The sequence below is a fragment of the Schistocerca cancellata genome, chromosome 7 (genome assembly GCF_023864275.1).
Source record: "Schistocerca cancellata isolate TAMUIC-IGC-003103 chromosome 7, iqSchCanc2.1, whole genome shotgun sequence".
Lineage (NCBI taxonomy): Eukaryota > Metazoa > Arthropoda > Insecta > Orthoptera > Acrididae > Schistocerca > Schistocerca cancellata.
The window spans coordinates 460232987-460255638 of record NC_064632.1 but is presented as its reverse complement, the minus strand read 5'-3'; the positions used below and the strand labels follow the sequence as shown (position 1 = coordinate 460255638).

Here is a 22652-nt window from a genome sequence, read left to right as displayed (position 1 = left end):
GAAGCGGATTTACGAACAGGTAAGTTGGAAACTGATGGTGGTAGTGCGGCATCTCTCTCCAGCACGTATTTCTTGTATGTGATAACATGGGATTATTGTGGTCAATAAATAATCCCTAGAAAACTGAGATTAACGTTCACAAGCAACTCCGTTTACGTGCATATGGCGCTCTCTACCAAAAAGTATCAATAATAAAATCTTTAACTTAAAAGCATTCTAGTGGTTATTATGAAATAATCAACGAAGTTAATGTTCTTTTAACTGTAGTGAAATGTTTAGGTATTTGTGTAACAAATCTCACTAGAAAATCTCCAGATGCGCTGAAATAGCTTTTATTAGATCTGTTGAAGAATAGGGATTTCACTTTCGCAAATATTCTCGAGTATTTTGGGAAACACAATGCACAGGCAGATCCTCAACCATCTGACAACGTATATTATATAGTCAAAGATAAGATTTCTGGGGATTCCGATATTTAGGCTATTTACAAATCGTGAGAATGTAATTACACAAATTACAAATTGCCGGCATTTTATGGGGTTTGTCAAATGCATTTGACAGCCTGAATCACATCCTCTTACGTAAATTAGAATGCCAAAAGTGAACCCCAATTCTTTAAAGAATCTCACGCAAGTTTAAAATCAGCTTCAAAGTCTGATTACGTCAAGGTTTGAAATTATGCGTAATTGTTGGTCGGCAGTAGCTAACTGCTGTCTTTCTCAAATACTAGATGAATAAAGTCCGGTCATTTGCGCGCAGTTACATTGACTCGAGATACCACAGATTAATACTTGCCTTATGTTAGACTTTCAAGGTAGTGTACCTCTCAATGTGTATATCCTTACAGTGTAAATGTACACACTTCCAGCTTCATTTAATCAGTACAATGGGAAAACAACCACGATTGTAATTTTGGTTTTCTGTCCTGTAGGATGAAGTGAAAGTGGGTGACGCGAAACTAGACATAAATCAAATAAGTGAAATGTGCAATTGCAGATATTTTTCCGTTGTATTGAGTATTCTAAATATTCAAATTCAGTTACGCGAAATATTTGAAATCGGATTTTTGTTTCCCCTGGAAGCCGTTAGAAAGGCAACCTGCAAATGGATGTGGGTACAATGCCCTGGGTTCCGGGTTAGTCGTTTAGTAACACAGATACTCCTGAGACATGAACAAGTTGCTTCTGGAAAACTGGTAACAAAGGGTCAGTACGAGAGACCAGTGAATTAAAGTATCACCAGATTGGGAACTAATTGTGTGTGGTCCTTCTTTGTGCCATTGCTTTTCTTGTGTAAATGTCACATAAGCTACACTGTCAGACCAGTTTTTCGCAGATGGTACAAGAATTAAAATAGAAAGTAGTGTAAGTTCAGATACGGGTGCTAATGACATTTATGAAGACATTAAGTGGTGATGGTAAACTCAGTCATTAAACTGAAAGACTCGCTACAGGTAGTTCAGAAAATGTAAGAGGTTTCCACCCAGAATATGTACAAAGCACAGCATGCACAGATGGATGAGGTCGGTGGTACTAAAACTGAACAAATTCAGTTCGGAGCAGCAAAGCGCACAACTGCTGAAACGTCCATAAAAGTCCTTACTTGGAGTGAGAATGTTGTCAAAAAGGTGACAGATTGCTTTCTTTCATCTCGTGTCATCTGGTATAGTGCTTACCTATAACTTCGTCAGAAGCTTTGAGTCAAAATACGTGTAGTACGCATTATTTGTGGTGTGAGCTGAGAGCATCCTGTAGAAGCCTGAATGCAGTTTACTGTAACAAATTTATCCCTTTCCCAAAAAAAGCACAGTTTACGATAGCAGTTGAAAGAACCACAATCTATATAGACTTACAGGCACTTACTTTAGACCAAGAAGAGGCACACTGTTCAGGAACAAAAATTTTTTGGTAACTTGTCAGCAACCGAAAAAGCTTAACTACACAGTTCAGTCTGAGAACTGAAGAGTTGCTAGTGGCAATATCGAATTCAGCTGACTAATTTCTAAACGGAACCTGTTGCTACAGAATTAGATTCTTGTCATTACTGTTTATCATACAAAGTGAGACCTGTTCCACGTCCACTCCCATCTTACGGGATCCAGGGAATGAAAGTTAGTCTAATCCAATCCAATGCTATGCTCTGCACAATAGCTTGAGGAACATATACGTAGATGTAGAATGTGGGACTTCCCACAACGCTACAGAGGGGCAGCAATACTACAAGGGCTGCTCAAGCGGACAACGAGTAATGAACAATAGCAGGGTGGCCAGCTATGACTAAAAGAATTCCCTCAGCCGCGTAATCAGTTAGGAATGTATCGCGCATATATTTGAGATTTCACGGTGACTGCACCAGTTGTAAACAGGACGGTTGACACTCCACTAATCACGACGTGCCTGGACGAAACTGCTCCCTGTGTGCTATTATCACCAAAGATTGCCGTTCCAATATTAACACGCACCTAGAACCGGAGTGAATTGTCCTTCCTCGACCCAAACCTTCCAGTCGCCACGTCACGAGTCTGTTTCGAAATCAACATAATACGTGGAAAGACCCTGTGAGGTTGGCTGCCTGCTGTGGATTGCTAAACTAAACTTACGAAAAGGGCCTTGTGGTATGCTTGGCCTTTGGCGATACTCAGTGAAAAACTAGAGTAGAGATCAGAGAATGATGCTTATCTAACTACTTACTCCTGAGGTACTTACTGCTGAGGTAAGCAATACCCAGTGAGGTTGTGAACGTCCATTCAGGCTAAAACTATTTCGTCACATGGTTCTATATTGATAAACCTTCTTAAAGAATACTACTGCTTGCTTGCGAGCCAGTGAATGTGGGATCGATCGATTTGTTAGTGTAGGTACGTCGAGCAACGTTGCGAAGGGGTTCCATTTATCGTATACTTCATAAACACCGCTGTAGAATACAAACTGCATGGAATCATGACAGCTAGGGATTATTTGAACTTGAGTTACTAATATGATTCTGAAGTAAGTTGCGACAAATAAGAGCGTTCGGCAGTCTGTAGCTGCAACCAGTAAAAGTATTAACTCAATTTCATTTTTAAGCTGCTTCAGTCTACCAACAAACTGGTTGATTTAACTCCATAACTCACTTTCACTCCGAGAATAGTTACTGTACAGGAAATGTGCGCACATGCGGCTGCATGCCGTCCGTAAAACTAATTCTAACACATCATTAGTGTATCTCGAGCTACATGGAAATGTCTCGCCATAACACACGCAAACCCCACTCCACCCTAAATCGTGACGTCTGTGTATTCGTCCCATTAACTGAACTTCACCATTCCCCTCCTCGCCGGTACACGTTCGTGGAGACAGCCGCTGTAAATAACGCGAAATTTACACCTCCCGAATCACAACACCGATGTACAGCAAGAGAAACCTAATTAGATGCGCATCGATAGCCGAGCTTCTGACATACAAGTTAACACAGCTAAATTCTTAATCATGGAGTGATAAATTTGTTTGCATTTTCTCGAGGATTCTATCATTGACTTACAGAAAAATAGTCACACATTTCGATGATTTGACATTTACTCTTCGTTTCTTGTGGAGCTAGCAAAACTTCATTTTGCACCGTTAACTATTAATGTCAAAAATAGAAGTTAACATAAACGCACACATGCGGAAGTAGTAAGAGGGATGGATAACATGAGGCAATTGCGCTAACTGCTTCCTCTTACATCTGTTGAACAGCGTTGTTCAGACTGTGACGCCAAGTTAGCTTTAGGCGAAGTTGCTCAGAGCCCAATAGTTAAGCCACCCGGGCTTCTACCTTTACTGAACAGGAAACCATCCGATACCCCGCTGACGCTCTGCGCTCGGTCCCTTTCGAAAGCATGTAACGTCTTATGTGTCGTTACTGAATTCTGCTTCTGAAGCTGCCTTAAAATTTCAGCGTGACCATTCCCATATTCAAAGGTCTTGCATACCTACTCGAGCAGCGTGAAGAACATGGCTAAGTTCAACGTTGTAAGAGGTCCATGAATAAGGAATTTGTTGCTAGCGCACTCGAGCAGATGTAATTTCGATGGACTGCTCACGCGCTGCCTGCGATATGTAAGCTATAAGAGAATCTCAGACCATATTTTATTGTTAAAATTTCTTGGATCGAGTTTTGTCACTTAATAGCTCAAGTTATTTTAAAATATTAGCACATGAGTTTCAGTTCGGTCTCTTGAAGACGATCCCTCATGTATTGTCTGTCACCTTAGTAGGCACATTCTTGGTATAAAGTGAACATTCTGGAACTGATCATGGGTCCTCTTCATCCTGCAGTTTCCCATCCCAAAATTAGTGTCGGCATTCTTGCTTCCTTCGTTGTTCTTACATAACTATATCTCTGCAGCTTCAGTCTTTAATTTCCATTCGTTTTAATACTTCACCGTTCCTTACTTCGATTTCTTAACACTCTTGCAGATCTTCAAAAATCTATTTTATCAGCGTATTGATGTTTCTGTTTAGTTTGTCCAGTCGGCTGCTTCATAAGACTACACTCGTATCAAATATGTTAGTTCTAATCCTCACATTCGTGCCATATGTTTGAGTTGGGCACCAGTCACTTTCTCGCCGCTACGAATTTTCATTAATTTCAACGAATGATTTTCTGTCTTTCCCTAAAACAAATCCCAGGCAGTAAAAAATTACTGAACTCCATCATTTGTTCAGTCTATATACGTCTCATCTAGGTAGTTGGCAACGTATTGTTTTTCATCTTAGATCTCAAGACCACGATTTTCTATTCTATTGCTAAATGATTCCATCCGTAATTCGCATCATCCATGTCTTGTTTTGACTACTTCACCGTCAGCAAACAGTAAATTACGTAACCGTAAGAGATTAGAAACTACAGATGAAACATACGAGCAAAATGTTACAGGGCCCATGATTGTTGTAAATTTTTGCAAAGGGTACTGGAGATTTTATTGTGAGTGGTTTATTTTTATATACTCCTTGTATTTTTTCTGCGGTGTTCGTTATATTTGCCGAATATTTTCGGAAGTAAATTCCTTTGGAACAGTATCATATGCTTTCCCAAAGCAAGACTAACAAATTTTCCTGAATGTAAAGTAGGTGTAACGATCGATCTAAGAGCTTCGCCTTCAGTAGATTTTCCCAACAGAGCATTGGGTCGGTGCATAAAACATTTAATTATTCTTTAGAGCGTTAACTGTCCCAGTCTGAATGTTCATAGTGGTTCACTATAGTGCACACGCCGCTGAAGGGAAAACATTCGTACAGGAACTGTTCACTGTTGACAGAAATGTGCACTTGGTTAAAACATTCTGCTCAGTGTAGTTATTAGCGTCGTAACAGGCCAAGTTTTTAATATTCATGTTTTCTTACCTTCCGCAATCCTTTCTCATAACTGGAGCCTCTGCTTGCTCTACAAAGAATTTAATAATTCTTCTAATTAAAAATAGTCGGAAAGCTGTTAGTGGGCATTAACATGGGATGTCTCTAGCCTTCGCCTTTGAGAGCTTAAACTCTGCTGAAGACACTTTTAATAAATTGTGTGTGTCTGGAGGAACTACTGCCCATTCTTAAGAGCAGGAACCAGAAAATGTAGTGATATTGGACACTGGAGCCTGGAGCGTAGTCAACGCTCTAACTCCTAAAGTGTTACAGTGGGTTCTGTCGGGATCCTGGACAGGCCAGTCCTTGAAGAGTCTTATTATCCACAAACAATTCTTATATGCTCCTTCGACAGGCTGCATTGTCATGTTGGTACAAACAATAATCGCCTCAGAACTGCTCTACTGTAAGCTTACACAATGCTGTAAAATTCTTAATATTCTTCCGCATTGGTTTTCCTAAGTACAATAGGTGGACAATATATGTAGCTTGAAGGTGGAGAGGGGAAGAGATGGGAGGTAGGGGATCACTGTCAGCTTCCTCGAGATACTACGTACAGTCAGCGGCGATAAGTGAAAATGTGTAGCGGACCAGGATTAGAACCTGGTATCTCCTGCTTACTAGGCAGGTGCGTTAACCAGTGTGCCATCCGGGACACAGCGATAACTCAGCTGCTCGGACTGTCTCGGCACATCTCACAGCCGATCCACATCCCCATCCAGCGCCACCTATCTGCAGTCCGTGTCCATTTCCTCCATATTCTCCGATTCCCACTGGAGGGTCAGACGCATTTGTACATCCACACATACAAAGTGGACTATACCCTAACCACGAATAATATCACGCCACACTATAACATCGCTTTGTCCGTACTTCACTGCAAGCACAAAACGGCAGATATTTTTCACACATTCGCCAGACTCTTCTATAGTATTGCCACAGCGTATAGCGTGACCCATCACTCCAAATCAAGCATTTAGTCACCCACTGTCCAGTGGCGTTGGTCTTCACTCCACCTAAAGCATTGACTACATACATGAGTGGCTTATGAAGAGCTGTTCGATCATTGTACCCCTTCGTTCCAGCTCACTGTGTCCAGATTGTGCTATCTGGACTGCTTGGTAGCACTTTGGAACCCAGTGCTTCTTAATGCTCAACTGTCCCTGGCAGTCTGTATGACGTCTTCCTCGTCTTAGCTGCGGTTGTTCCTTCGCATCTTAACAATGACATCATTCAGTTGATTTTGGGCGGCTTTTGAAGGGATGAAATGTGTCTACGTGATCGCCAAACGACATCCGCCCCAGTAACTGAGTGATCAGTCTGCTTTCCAGAGCGCTGCGGCGAGGACGTCTTTACGTCCCGTCCGCGCGGTCGGGAGTGCCCATAGTCGTTTACTACTTTCTCGCCGCTAGTCTACAGTCCATCACTACCGACGCAACATGGCACATTCATACAAACCATCATTAAGATCAGTTTTCAACCGGATTATGCGCGACCGCGAGCCTATGAAGTGGAACGTTTTCTACGTGACGTTAAAATTGAACCGCAGGATATAATTGGTATCCTTTACGAGCAGTGTTGTCTATGTAAAGTAAGTGGCAAGGTGTGCAACAGAATCGTGCGCGCACATGCGAACCATCTTAAATTGAAACATTCTGATGGCCGTATTGGGGGCGGTCTATCGATCACGTGGGGCTTGGCCTCCGTACGATACGCGTCTTTGCAGCCTTATGGCAGTGGTCAGCCACATGGCCGAAAAATGGACCACCTTTACAACGTAACCGGTTCTCAACGGTGTACCAAAGATGAAAACTGAACTGACCAAACCTGTATCATCCTGTCATCGGCCACTGTAGGGCGATCATTACGTATGACGGTCAGCCACGCACTTGCTCCGGTTGTAGTCAAGAAGGGCACGTAAGGTCGGATTGTCTCCGACGACGCCTTAGTCAAATCCCAACGGTGACGACCCTTCCTCTCAATTATGCCGAGGTTGCACGGGCGGCAACTCTTTCCGATGCTGACCACATTAGTCCGTTAGCGGCCCCCGATAGCGAGGCCATGATGGATTCTGTACTACCGGATCCGGCCTCTACAACGGCGCCACCTCATGAGGATAATCATCGATCGACCTTGCAAGAAAGCACGGATGCCAGGATGGACGTTGACCCACGGGTTGTGCCGACAGCGGCTTTTCTTCCAGACACCGGAGCAGCTGAAGGAATCCACATTCGGATACTGAAACACGCGTCCTTAAACAGCGTTCCCCGCGGAAACAAGAGACGGCGACGTGATCTATCGGGCGAGTGCTTGCAGCGATCGTCTGACATTGGCTGTGGACCCTCTGACGACGGTACCGGTGGTACAGAGACCGCAGTAACATCCCACCCAACAGATCAAGGTGAGGGCTTCCGTCCCTCCGACCCCACAAAACAGCAGGATCACAAGCAGACAGCCGCTGCCGATTCCCAGCCAGTAGCGCCGAAGGAGTCTGCGCCGAGTGCCTCAGCAACCAACAACAGCCGATAGTATTTCTTGGCGATTGGGTGGATGACAGTGAGGAAAACTCCTTGCTCATCGTGTCGGACGACACGCGGGGAATTCACCCCACCAGTGTTGATCCTCTTCCACCATCAGATACCCTTGTAAGGCTGTCTCCTCTGTGCTGATGGCAAACACAGGTGCTATGGATAGACCTCAAACATATCGCGTTGCGACCAAAAACACAAACACTATACGGACGCACGCTAAGTTATCCTTGCTTCAGGATATGTTGAATTCTGCTTCCCTCGATATATCCCTTCCCCGGGACGTGTACGTCGAAGACTTCCCAGGCATGTACGGTTATTTTTGGAAAACATGGTTGTGGAGAGAAGCAGCGATTTGTATGCTTAATCAATAATTCAAGGACAGTCCTAATCGCATTCATTATTGTTAAAATACCGCCAACCGGTTTCAACCCGACGTATGGGTCATCTTCTGGGCGTTTACACCATTGGTGGACTGCTGGTGGTGTCACATGTAGACAGGAGTGACACCACCAGCGGTCGACCAATGGTGTAAACGCCCAGAAGATGGCCCACACGTCGGGTTAGAAGATGGCCCACACGTCGGGTTAGAAGATGGCCCACACGTCGGGTTAGAAGATGGCCCACACGTCGGGTTAGAAGATGGCCCACACGTCGGGTTAGAAGATGGCCCACACGTCGGGTTAGAAGATGGCCCACACGTCGGGTTAGAAGATGGCCCACACGTCGGGTTAGAAGATGGCCCACACGTCGGGTTAGAAGATGGCCCACACGTCGGGTTAGAAGATGGCCCACACGTCGGGTTAGAAGATGGCCCACACGTCGGGTTAGAAGATGGCCCACACGTCGGGTTAGAAGATGGCCCACACGTCGGGTTAGAAGATGGCCCACACGTCGGGTTAGAAGATGGCCCACACGTCGGGTTAGAAGATGGCCCACACGTCGGGTTAGAAGATGGCCCACACGTCGGGTTAGAAGATGGCCCACACGTCGGGTTAGAAGATGGCCCACACGTCGGGTTAGAAGATGGCCCACACGTCGGGTTAGAAGATGGCCCACACGTCGGGTTAGAAGATGGCCCACACGTCGGGTTAGAAGATGGCCCACACGTCGGGTTAGAAGATGGCCCACACGTCGGGTTGAAAATGGTTGGCGGTATTTTAACATAATAAATGCGATTAAGACTGTTCTTGAATTATTGGTGTACGGTTATGACGAATGCATCTCTAGCTTCCCCTCTAAGCCATGGAGTCGCTGTACTACTTCGGGAAGGGAAAGTGGCGGATGATACCCTCTTTCTGCCTGGGGCAAAAGGAATGGCACAGTATTAGGTGTCCACCTTATCAATATCTACTCCTCTTCCGGGACGGATAAACGTGGCGAACGTTCACTGTTCTTTGCGGAAGACGTCGCCCCGCTCTTCCAAGGCCGCCACGACCATCTGGTATTTGGAGGTGACTAAAATTGCGTAGTGGCTCCGAGAGACCAACTCCCACGACATAATTCGGGCCCAGAACTCGAGACGCTGATCAGACCTGCAGATGGACACCTGGGAACATCTTCACGGCCACCGACCGGGATTAACACACTTAGTCTCTCTTCCAGTTGCATCGACCGGATTTGTCTCACGCTCTCTTGCCGCTGGGACACAGGATGCGGAACTGTGGCCTGCAGCTTTCTCGGACCACTCAGCTTACATTTGTACAGTCACCCTGCGGCGGCAACAAGTGTGTAGAAGCCGCAGCCCGTGGAAATTAATCACTCACCTGTCGTACCCGGATTGCCACCAAGCCGTTGAGGATACGTGGCATTCGTGTGAAAATCGCCTCCATGCATATCCCACAATGATCCGCTGGTGGTTGGACTGCGCCAAACCGGCGCTGAGGCGAACGTTGATAACCTACGGTCGCGACCACGCTGCTTGGCGTACACACACACACACTCTGTTTTTACTCATGGTACTGCGGGACTGCGATGCTATGGCGCCGTCTCCGGAATGACAAACGGCAGTCCACCGTGCTAAGGTCCAGATAATCGCTAATATGACACCACCTAGATGGGGTCTTCATCTCCTTAAGAATGCAGGATCGGATACCGAGCGAATGCCGGTCTGTTCCACGAACTTCGTGAACGTAAACGACGCCAAAGAGCGCAGGTACGCTTCATCGACACGGAGGACGGTCGTCGCTTCACCACGCAAAGACATAAACACAGCGTTCTACGATCATAATTCCCAGCTCTATTCAGCTGAGACTTCTGATCCGACAGCACTGGAAGACGTCTCTCAGACGATTTACGGCAGTCAACCAGGCAATGGAAGCGACCTCGATTTAAAATAAAAATCCGCAAGAAGTGATAGACGCCATTAGAAAAGGAGCTGTCAAGTCTCCTGGTCTTGATGGCCTCCCCTTGGAATTTTTCCGGATTTTTCAATATTTATTAGCCACCCGGTGGACGGACATCGGTCGCGAATCCCAGGAAGTGCCGCTCCCTGTAGCCCTTGTGGAAGGGATGATTATTCCTATTCACAAACCGTCCGGTGGCTCACGGCTGCAGGACTACCGCCCGTTGGCGCTATTGAACTGAAACTGCTGGTGGCGCAGATACACCGGACCTTAAACACCTCACCCGATCAAACGTCACTAGGAGGCACTCCAACTTCAAACAGCACTCAGTGAATGTCGTGACTTGATCCCACTGGCGAGGGCATGTCGTCTGAAGAGTGCGTTGGCGGCAATAATTTCGGTCAAGCTTTCGATCGCGTGGACCACGACTACAAGGAAGCGGTCCTCCAAAATACGCGGTGCTCATAGCCATTTGTCACTGTCATGCGACTACTCCGTGGCGCGGCATCCAAGGTGATAGTCAACGGACGACCTACGAAGCTCCTCACCATTTCTCGATCGATACGCCAAGGCTGCCCTCTGTCCACTTTACTTCACGCGGTGGCCATGGAACCACTCCTATGCGGCCTGCGCCAACGACTAACAGGTATGACGTTAAGAGGCCACACTTTCTGATGTAAAGCGTACTCTGACGACCTGGTAATTGTCTTCCGCAACGGTGACACCACCAGTGCACTGAATTGGATAGCGACATTTAGCATGGCCACTGGTAGTCGTATCAACGTCGCAAAATCGGTGGCCATGAACATTGGGGTCGGACTGTCTGAGGACAGCGTCAACCCCTCAGATACTTTGAAATTAAATGCCTCGGCATTGATTTCACAGACGATATACGACGAACCGCTGCTCACAACTTTCGACGGCTTTTACGAAATGTTCGGACTGGGATAGCCAACAACTGCCTACGAGCTCTAGACATCGTCCAACGAACCCAGTATGTCACACACATTTAGCGTCACGCATTCTGCACAGATACTAAGTTTACGTGAGTTCCGGAATGCTTTTCTAGATCAAATATGAGACTCTCAGCCTTCCCCCGGATCGGGGACGGCTTGGCCTCTATCACGTTCATGACAGCGGTCGCCCTATTTGTGAGCGCAAATGTGTCAATTTTTACCCCTCTATCTACATTATTCCGTGGTTTATTAAGTTCTCAAATTTATACTGATTTTTTCATCACCCGGTATTTAGTGTTACAGTGCTTACGGGCGGTAACAAATCATTACTGCATGCTTAGCCGATTTTCATATGATTCACTGTCTTACACAAAACCAACCTCATTACAGATCTCTAGTGTCTGCAGGACTTCAGAATCATCTAAGTTTTCCTAGGATTCTGTAGAGACTCTTCTAAACTGCAAACGTCTGGCATTTATACAGGGTTAAACAAAAGTATAGAAACTGCGATAAATGCCTACCTGAACATGACTGCACATGCTAGCGAAGCCTTTAGGTTGTGTTCTATTTAACTAACAACGGCACTTGGGCAATGTCTTCGGCATGCTGCAAATGTTAATCGTGGTGAGAACGGTGTTCTACGTAGTTGACTATTGTGCCAACTGGTGTTCGTATGGTAATGAAAAGGGAAAACCAACATCCAGCAAGTTACAAGGAAGCAAGCTTGTGTTAGTGGATCATGACAGATGGTTAATGAAGACCAACCAGAAATATAAGTACCGCAGCTGAAAAGGCGCTGCAGATCTCAATGTCGCACTAGAAAACTGTTTTCATAAGCTAGGACTTGCAGGGCATCCTGGCTTCCTAAAACCACACATCACAGCAGAGGGCTCCGACTTTAAAAAATATTGGGGGGGTCCATACTGGGGGTCTTGCCCCAGGAAATGTTCTAAATTTTAGTTGAAAAATAGTTTTAAAGTTTTAAGCATTTTAGTCACATGAACATTACAACTCTGAAAACTGGACTCTCAATAACTCGACACTGGGAAGGTCGAGAAGCCTGACATTTTTACTTTGAAAAAAAAAATAAACGCACACTCACGGTATTTTCCTAAAAAGCTAATTTACATTAATGTTTATAGACTGTTGCAGAGCAGTGAATATATAGCTCTGAAAGGACTGAAACTTTAATTAAATAAATCCTAAACTATCATTAAATGAATATGCTGTCGCACAGTAATAGCACTTTGATTACTAAGTGAAATAGCTAATTTAAGCTTACTTTGACTAAGGCTCAGGGTTCATTAAATAAAAATCTCGAAGTTGTTTTAGTTCAGTTTATAAATTTAATACACTATGCCTAATACTTTTTAGTCAAAAAGTTCGTAAACAGCGGGTTTTAATTGGGTCTTACACCCTAAATATATTTAAGTACCGGTATTTGAATGTAACTAATACAGTAATACAGTACTAAACTAGTACTAGTATTACGAAACTGAAAATTCAACATTCTGTACGTATTTAATTCTGTTTAGTAAAAGCAAGCACTCTTGTTCAACCGCAACGCCATGTCCGAGTCCAGTTGAAGCAAACCGTTCAGTGATGCAAGATTGTGAAACAGAGCAAACTTCAATGTAAATAGTTTAGTGGTATTCCTTTAGGGTTTTGAAAGTGTGCTGTGAGCTGGCTTCGTTGTTTTCATATTCCGAGGAAGCGAAGGATCAACAACTTGTTAAGGTTTTTATTTTAGACACAATTCCCGAAAGTGTTCAAAACTATCACACCTTCCATTCAGTATACAAATCAAGCCCTCATTTCTTTTCCAGATTAGCAACACTTAGATGAAGGCATTCAATTTTTTCATTGACATCCTCTGAGTTCATTGCATGGCAATAAAGACGTAAAAAAGTCTTTAATTGCAACATTGACTCAAGGTAGCACATCTGTAACCTGCCCCTGTTTTGTCCTCAGAAGAACTTCCAGAGTGTTTTGAAACATTTTATGCATAGTTTTTCAATATTTTCAAAATACTATAAGCTCGCTAAGTTCATAGTCTGAAAAAGGGTCTTAGACCACCTTGGTCATTGGCGCTCTTACAGCGGACATAACTGAAAACATGCTTATAGTTGCAGCAAAGGGCATAAACAAAGAGCAAAGTGTGAGGCTTAGGAAGCCATGAAACGAAACCTAAGGGTGGAATCCATACCACCATTAACCAGTACATCTTGCACCGGATGGAAAACAAAAACTGCGAAGAACTTTTCGCACCGGGGACAAATAGGAAATGTAGCAAATACTGCTACAGAGTGCGAGGGGTCATAACGAAACTATCTGCTTTATCATCCAGGTATGACTTCTCGCAATGACCGAGATAGATCCCACGTTGTACCGTGTAGTGTTTTACCATCGTCTTTCAATTTTAGCTTATCTTACCGTGATGTTCCAGCTACGTGGAGGGTCGTGGAACCCTCGCCACAAATAATTGGAAAAATACTGTAGATACTTTGGGCTACGGAGACTCTTGCAATGTCGTTTCTGCAAATAGTTCCAAAAGTCTGAAGTGTCCTTAGTGCCGTCTTGAAATAAATAATGCACTAAATGTCCACGAAGCCACGTCATGGCATCAGTTTTCGTGCATGGGTAATACGTCTCATCCGGGAAGAAGACAGTCTTGGGGTCGATATGATTCGGCGTCACTCGTAGAAAGTATGCTGACATTTGCTTCACTAAATGCCACACTGTCGTAGACTCGCCAAAGCTAAGATGTTCATTGTTGTCTTGACCGCCACAGCTCGTGCACGTGGGTGATTCTACCATATGGATCTCATGTAGCCGTGATCTTGTCACCTGCTTACCGTTTACAGTGATATACCACATCGCCGTGACGGCAGTGCCCAGTGTTACGTGGTGAATTGTCCGCCACACTACTCGCCAGTTGACGTTCGGTTGCTTCCTCTCCACGACATTATCGGGTCGTCCAAGTTGCAGGACCCGTTAAACCGTCTTCGCCGTCGCCAGTTGAATCGCTGGTAAGGCAAGTCGAACGTAACTGTGAGGTAGAAGATACGGATGTAGAAGAGTGACGAGGGGACGTGGTGGATCGGCACAGGTGGCAACAGGGAGGGCGGTGCTAGTTCTAGTGACAAATTCGTCACTGTCCGGACGGCGGTGCCGTAGTTCCTTTTTGATCACCCGGTATATCCCGACTGAACTGTGTGGAACAGCTTGCTAGTAGCGGATTTGCACGGACGTTTACGGACAAATGAAACGCCAACGGGCATAAACTGCTGTCAGTGATATGGATGGGAGCTCTTATCGGTACGACAGACGTCTTCAGAAAATAAAATCCACATTGTGCGATTAAAGCTTTTATCTGGCACTGTGGCCTCGTCAAGTAAAACAATCCCACACCGGAAATTAATCACTGGTCTGGTGTTCATAGCCTCACTGGCATCTCTCACAGCAACGCAGGAACTAGCTGTATAGCGTTAGTGGGTCATGACTAATGGTCTAAATGTATTGGCCGCTGGGAGTTCACGGTGCAACAGGAATACAATGTAGCAGCTGACAAGCACGAGCAGAAGGCCAGCCGGTTGGTTGCTACTTTCAAATCTTTTTGGCATCCATTTAAATTAAGAAATACATATTTTTGCAGTCATGCCTTGGAAGTATTTCTAAATACCTTCGCCAAATACTACTCAGATTAAAAGCAGGAAACTTCTTCTTTATCGTGTTACTAACATTCTACAAGGTAGGAGAAACTACGACGAACGTATAGGTGTCTTAATGGAGTCTCGAACCAAACTAAATTAGTGAAGTATAGGTTGGAAACACTTAAGTATTTTCTAAGTATTACAGGTCTTGAAAATTACTTTCCAAACTTCTTATGGGGGTCGTCCAAATGCAGCTACTTCATTCGGCTTCGGTGAACTTTGGTAGCATAATTCCCGTGAGAGTTCGTTCGGAAGAGACTCTTCTTGTGAAACCGTAACATGTTGTAGGACCGGAAAGTCTTAGTTCCTTAAATTTTTTCCTGGTTGTATTCACATTAGAGTTCACAGTGAATAGTTTATAATTTTTTTCAGTTTCCATATAGGACAATGACTCACGTAATGGTTTGCAACTAGTCGCCGTTAACTCGAAAGCCACTTACAAAAAAAAATTTGAAATCTTTTTGCTTGCACTTAAAGATAGCGAAGTTTTGATCAAAGTAGATCACGTGAGAAATTGGTTCTCAAATATGTGCGGTCAGTGCAAGATAACGTTGGCTTATTTTTATTTCTAAACTGAGACTTTCGTGTACTGACTCGTTTCTTCGTAACATGTTATTTTTTAATGCTGTTATAACATGGGTATCCATTATCGTTGTAACCATGTACAGTGTTAATTCATCTTCTGTAGTAGAGAAAAACTAAAAATTTTCTGTCTTTAATTAGTCAAAGGTTTTCCGTATATTTAACCATCCGTCCATAGGGAGGTTGTAATAGTTTTATGATCAAAAAATATAAACAAACACTTAGGACATGCACACACAGCTCATTGGTCAATTCCAAGTACTGAACTTACTAACTGATAGCGGCCAAGCCCGCGGTAAACAGATTCTGAGTTATATAGTATCGGTGCGCCGTGAAGATTGTCGCCTGTCGCACATAATGGAGACTGGAGTAAGTCTCGGCAACGTAGTGCACACAAAATCATGGTAAAATTGTAAAATTATTTAGGACAGGCATTAGAGCACTGGCTTCCAACTTTCTCGGGACCGCCTCGTGAGTATAACCAGATATTAGCTAGTAATCTCCACCCACTTTAATCAGTACTAGACCTCAGAAAGAAACGATTGTCTACGAGCATTAGTATTTTTAAAATGACGAAAGATACATATTTGTTTTATAAACCATGACAGCTGATAGTGCTTTGGTCTAATAACCATTAGTTAGGGAATAACGAAGCCATTCTAGTGCATAGAAAGTGCCACCTATAACTCCACAGAAGCTTCCCAGCAGCACCCCTCTCCATAGCGACACTTCATTCACCCACTCCGTTTAGATTGGACTCCTTACGGATTGACAAGTGAGACTTAAGGCTGCCAACACTGTTCGACATAACTATTATAATTATTATATTATTTGATGAGATAAAGCCCATGTCACAACTGTCAAGGATGCGTAGTACGAGGTGCATTCAAGTTCTAAGGCCTACGATTTTTTCTAATTAACTACTCACCCGAAATCGATGAAACTGGCGTTACTTCTCGACGTAATCGCCCTGCAGACGTACACATTTTTCACAACGCTGACGCCATGATTCCATGGCAGCGGCGAAGGCTTCGTTAGGAGTCCGTTTTGACCACTGGAAAATCGCTGAGGCAATAGCAGCATGGCTGATGAATGTGCGGCTACGGATTCTTTCATTGTTGGAAAAAGCCAAAAGTCACTAGGAGCCAGGTCAGGTGAGTAGGGAGCATGAGGAATCACTTCAAAGTTATCACGAAGAAACGGTTGCGTAACGTTAGCTCGATGTGCGGGTGCGTTGTCTTGGTGAAACACGCGCGCAGCCCTTCCCGGACGTTTTTGTTGCAGTGCAGGACGGAATTTGTTCTTCAAAACATTTTCGTAGGATGCACCTGTTACCGTAGTGCCCTTTGGAACGCAATGGGTAAGGATTACGCCCTCGATGTCCCAGAAAATGGACATCATTCTTTCAGCACTGGCGGTTAACCGAAACTTTTTGGTGGCGGTGAATCTGTGTGCTTCCATTGAGCTGACTGGCGCTTTGTTTCTGGATTGAAAAATGGCATCCACGTCTCATCCATTGTCACAACCGACGAAAAGAAAGTAGTTGCGCGTCAACATTGCTTGGCAACATGCCACACAGGCATGTGGTCGTCCGTCAGCATTTATGGCACCCATCTGGATGACACTTTTCGCATTTTCAGGTCGTCCTGAAGGATTGTGTTCACTGAACCCACAGAAATGCCAACTTTGTAGGCGATCTGTTCAACAGTCATTCGGCGATCCCCCAAAACAATTCTCTGCAATTTCTCGATCATGTCATGTTGTGCAAGCCCGAGGTTGTTTCGGTTTGTTGTCACACGATGTTCTACCTTCATTAAACTGTCGCACCCAAGAACGCACTTTCGACACATCCATAACTCCATCACCACATGTCTCCTTCAACTGTCGATGAATTTCAATTGGTTTCACACCACGCAAATTCAGAAAACGAATGATTGCACGCTGTTCAAGTAAGGAAAACGTCGCCATTTTAAGTATTTAAAACATTCTCATTCTCGCCGCTGGCGGTAAAATTCCATCTGCCGTACGGTGCTGCAATCTCTGGGATGTATTGACAATGACAATGAACGCAGCCTCACTTTAAAACAATGCGCATGTTTCTATCTCTTTCCAGTCTGGAGAAAAAAAATCGGAGGCCTTAGAACTTGAATGCACCCCATACAGTGTGTGCCCAGGAGCCACATTACGTGGAGAAGGTAAATGTTGTTCATACATCAGTTCCACAAGCAGTAACATCCACCGCATTATTAATGCTAGTATTTGGAAAATACGATGCGAATCAAAAACTATCAAGTGGTATTAGTAAATTTACAAATTGTTTAAAAGGTGCATAAAACTTATGGATTAGTATTTGTCCTATGGCGGCAGACTTTCGTACAGATGGCACTTCATTACGTTGTGTTCTGGCCAGAGCTTTCACTGACACTGTCAAACGTAAGAACGGGAAATTATTAATGACGGACTTAACGTGGTATCGATATTCATGACATCGATATAACAGAGAACGAAAAACATATTTTGGAATATCGATATTTTTGGCCCATCGGAAGCGAAAAATTCTGATACGTGCTCTGCACATGAATTATTTTACTTCCCGTAAACATGTCAAACAAGAGTCCATTTTCCACTGAAAATCAGTGGAGTAATGTGATTTACATGCCGTGTTTGCGTTACTTTTGCAGCGCGTCGGTCTTTACTTGATCCAGGCGTTCAGGGGGCAAGGAGAGTGCACGTTTTTGCCTCATAGTTGGAAGCAGGGAGTTGCAATTTCCAAATTACCATGCAGTGCTGTCACAAAATGTTAGTTTTGCACCTCGTGCGTACCATTTGTAATGGTAGAAATGACATATGGAAGTAAGAAACTTTCATGAATATGCAGTACGTGTACGTTAATGTTCAAAGCTGGTGCTCTTTTGTAGTACTGGATGTGAAATTAAAGCCCATTGTAAGATATTTCCTGTCAGATTGCGAAAATTGATTGTAGTAGTAATGGCCAAAAGTTTGCCGATGAGAATTACGGTGTCGAATAGTCGAGAAGGGAGGAGTTTTCGATACTCTATTAGATATCTTTTAATGGGTATACTGATATCGGCGGTGTATGTCGATATGTCAATATTTTTTGCCCGTCACTTGTCAGACGGGCACATTACGCAAAATATCGTACAATCGTGAATGAAGGCAACATGCATATTGCCGAGGAAACTCAAGTTCACTAAAGCTTCAGTCGGCGTCTTCCTTACTTTGTTTCCTATCACGAATAAGTCTCGCAGTGCTACAGCACCTATCTCCAGTTTCAAAAAGGGTTGAAGATTGTAATCTGCAGAGGGGTGTATTCGCAATGAAGATAAATACCTCTCAACCCAGTTCAAACCAGAAAGGTTTCCAAGAACTCGTAAATATGTGGCTCAGATTTTAGCGCATGACTTACAAATAACGCATGTGACTTTGTTTTACACATTAACGTTTCTTTCCCTAACTATTACGGACGTAAATATTGAGAGCATCCGATATGAGGCTTAACTGTCACTGGAAAGTGTGTGTTCATGTTGAGTTAACTGTGGAAACAAGAAAGAATACCTGGTATTGTTACAGTTGGACTAGAGCTGATGGCATCGTCAGTGTTCGGCATTACCAGTAGGAATTGTTTTTATGCATAACTATACATGAACAGGAACTGACACACTTGAAGGTTGTATTATGGATCAAAACAAGAAATGGCCCAGCAGGCATGGCATTCAAAACGTGTACCAAACTTAAGAACTAAAATTCTTATTCAATAGATGAAAGTGCTAACAGTTCTTGAAGTATGCCTTTTAGAGCCCATGTTAATTAACCATTTTTCTTGTTTGGTCCGTACTAAAACCTCCCAGTTTGAGAGTTTTCGTTCATCTTGTACAGCAGTAACGAACCCAGTGATACTCCAGTAGCTATCTTCAATCGTAGGGTTTTTATCGAAGTTAATCCTGCTGCTTGACAAGCGGTCTATTAGTTGAATGTTATTTGCCCCTCTAGTGTCAAGATATACTTAGTTATTCGTAATTACATTGATGCAAATAAACTGAAGTTAATTCTCAATTGCATCCCTTTTTATAAATGACTTGTTTTTCGACCGCGGTTTCGTCCGGTTAGGCATTCGACTCTCGTCGAAGATACTTCCCGCTGTTCTGTACCGCGTGACAAGACGATGTTGAATGTAGCTGTGGTATTAAGCCGTGTGGCATAGTCTTCGACCCAGAAACACTTTACGGTTGGTGCTTCGAACAACAGTGAATGACTGCGCGTACAGTACTGACACAACTAATTACTGGAAAGAAAGTCCAAAAAGTTTCCGTAGGTGGTGGTGGTGGTGGTGGTGGTGGTGGTGGTGGTGGTGGTGGTGGTGGTGGTATCAGATTCAATCTAAATCGCTCCAGGCGTTCATTAAACTGCTATGTCGCACCTCCACCTCCAGTGCCACGCCTGTGGTTGCTAGTTAGGTCTTACTACCATAGAAAACTCAGCAGTCGTGAGCACAACTACTTACAGAAGTTTCGTCGTTATCGGATGAGTGTTACAGGAACGCATAAACGAGAAAAAATAGTACTCACTTCTATATACTGGATAATCTCGTTAGCGATATTCTATTAAATGGTGCATCACGTTGTTGGGAAGTTACCAGAAAGCATTACCTGTTAATTGAGCATTAGGTAGTAAGTGTCGACCTTAAGTCTTAAACAAAATGTGTAAAAATAGGCTTGGGTGTGAGGAAGATATCAGCAGATAATATCAGCAGATATCGGTCTTTCTGGGAAAATACATTACATTACATATGATGGACTCTTTAACAGCTATCAAGAGAACGGGTTTTTATGTTTTCGTTGAAATATTAGCCCTGTAATCGTTTCATAATCGTTGACTGTTTACTCAGTTTACCGTGCTGTTCAGTAGGGTAGTCTAAAATGTCTTTATGAGCTGACAAGTCAGTCCTGTCAATGATAAGGTATGGTTCTTGCCTGCTCATTAATTCCGCTGGAATTAAAAATGTGCTTACATTGGTTCTTTCTTTTACAGATTCACAAAGACAGAAGAATCACTACTTATCCTGGACACATTGATTGGCTTCGCGGCGATCGTTTACGTTACCCTGACAGGCATTTCGTGGCTGCAGATGGAACCATCCACACGTAGACACTGCGCGACTGGAGACGATGCTGAGGCGAGACTACTACATCCATACTCGGCTGCGGGTGATCCGGAGGGTCAACCACTATTGAAGGCCAGGAAGAAGACAAGTTTGTGTACGTCCAAAACTTCACCGAAGCCATGGAAGCGATACAAAGTTTCGTTGTTGGAGAAACTGGCGGCACGAGAGATCACTGGGGGCAGACGTATCCGCTTCCAGGCACCAAAGTGTAGCCCGAACAAAAAGCGCAAAGTCGCCCAAAGGGCGTTTGATACGACGGCGTCTCTATCGTCCGTGGACGCCACTCGCAATGAAGATAGTTCAGTTTTGTGTTGTGTAGGAGGGGACTCACTCGTAAAGTGTGTGAAGCCATTTGACATTGTACCGAGGGCAGTTTTTTGCTTTAGAGAACGGTTTGGTGATGGATCAGCTCGCAGCACGGCAGCGGACGGAAATAATACTGATGGACAATGTACTATTGTAGACTGCGATTATTGGCCGTGTAACGAGTCGGCATCGCCCAGTAATGGAATGATCGGTGACGTTCACCTCCAATCAGGGACTAGCACCCCAAAAGAGAGAATGGACTGCGACACTGGGAGATGCTTTAGAGGTCAGGAAACTGGAGTGGAGAACATATATGACGTGCCGGAGTATATAGAAGAGACGACAGGAAACGTTGGTCCATCGAATGTTAACGCATCAGTCAGCGAATTAAAAGGTGAAGTGTCTGCCAATGAGGTCTCTTCTTCTGAAATACAAAAATTCACAACTAACGGGGATCTGAAGTTGCATGACGTCTGCCGCAGTATAGTGTGCTGCGGGGAAGATCTTCGAGCGAGAGATCCATTCATTACAACGGACAGTTTGATCTGGAGCAGAAATCTAAATATTAGTGTGGATGGCAATGGTGTGGAATCCTCGACTGGTAACGAAGAGCTAACGTGCCAACAAGCTGAAACTATTAGTGGGAGGTCATCGCCGGTAAACATAAGACCACCAGGAACACGCAGACCAGGAAATATTTGGATGTGGGCTGCGCCTGAATCGACCAAACGCTTGTTGTTAAGTGGCGGGGAGGGCCTCGGATATGTGTACTCGGCTTCAGATATGGACCTGGTTGTGTTCGGTCGAAAGGGTAGCATGTACCAAGGCTCTTTAGTCAGCATTGAGACTTCCTCTGTGAGAGACAGCGTTGGTGTAGTGTTGCATAGAAAGCGCGCCCCAGGAATAGAACCGACGTACAGGAACAGCTGGGACGGCAGTATCGCGGATATAGGTGCCACAAAGTTTCTGCAGTGGATCCCTACTCTGTCCGGTACTTCACTGAAAAGTCAGAGCTGGTCCTCCCTTTCACAGACCACATCAGAATTTTTGGAAGAACATATGAAACGGCAGGCTTCTCACACACAGAACAGTCCGTTTGTTCCCAACGGATTTTCTGCGGATTGGCTGTACGATGGCAGTAATGAAATGGACCGTAATACCGGTAGTTACGAGAGGGGCCGTGATTCCATTGATCAGAAATATGGGAAAATACGAGCGTCAGATCCCGGGGTGGACACCTCGGGCGAAGATCTCGTGGACCATGCAAAAAAACGGCAAAATTCCACGATGTAATCTGAAGCGTTCAGACTACTGATTTGCAGGAGGAGTGAAGTAATTTCCACTCACTGTTAATAAATCATCTTCAGACATTGTCACTAGTGCTTAAAAATGTATCACCATTTTAGATAACAGGAAAACATACCAATATACGGTCATCACGTTTATATGCAAGACGGGTGCAGAACTTGAATGTCAATGCGAATGTAGAACTTTTGTGACGTGGATTGGACAGCGTCTGTGTTCAGTCGAGACAAAGAATCCAACTGTAGAATATTTAGATTTATAATTAGGTTATTACCAAACCTGAAGAAAGCTTCAGGTCTTTAGCTTGTAATTTTTAAGTTTCTTGCGTAGCTGTTACGCATTGCCTCTAGAATAATACCT

At 44.2% G+C, this 22652-nt stretch overlaps 1 protein-coding gene across 1 annotated transcript in view; it reads left to right on the top strand.

Annotated features, from left to right (window-relative positions):
• LOC126092463 (uncharacterized) overlaps nt 1-22344 on the top strand; it is a 59383-nt gene extending 37039 nt beyond the window's left edge. Inside the window, exon 2 of the mRNA XM_049908068.1 lies at nt 20549-22344. Within this exon, the coding sequence (XP_049764025.1) occupies nt 20646-22280 (1635 nt within the window). The 5' untranslated portion in view covers nt 20549-20645 and the 3' untranslated portion in view covers nt 22281-22344. The remainder of the gene's footprint in view (nt 1-20548) is intronic.
• Nucleotides 22345-22652: the final 308 nt, after the last annotated feature.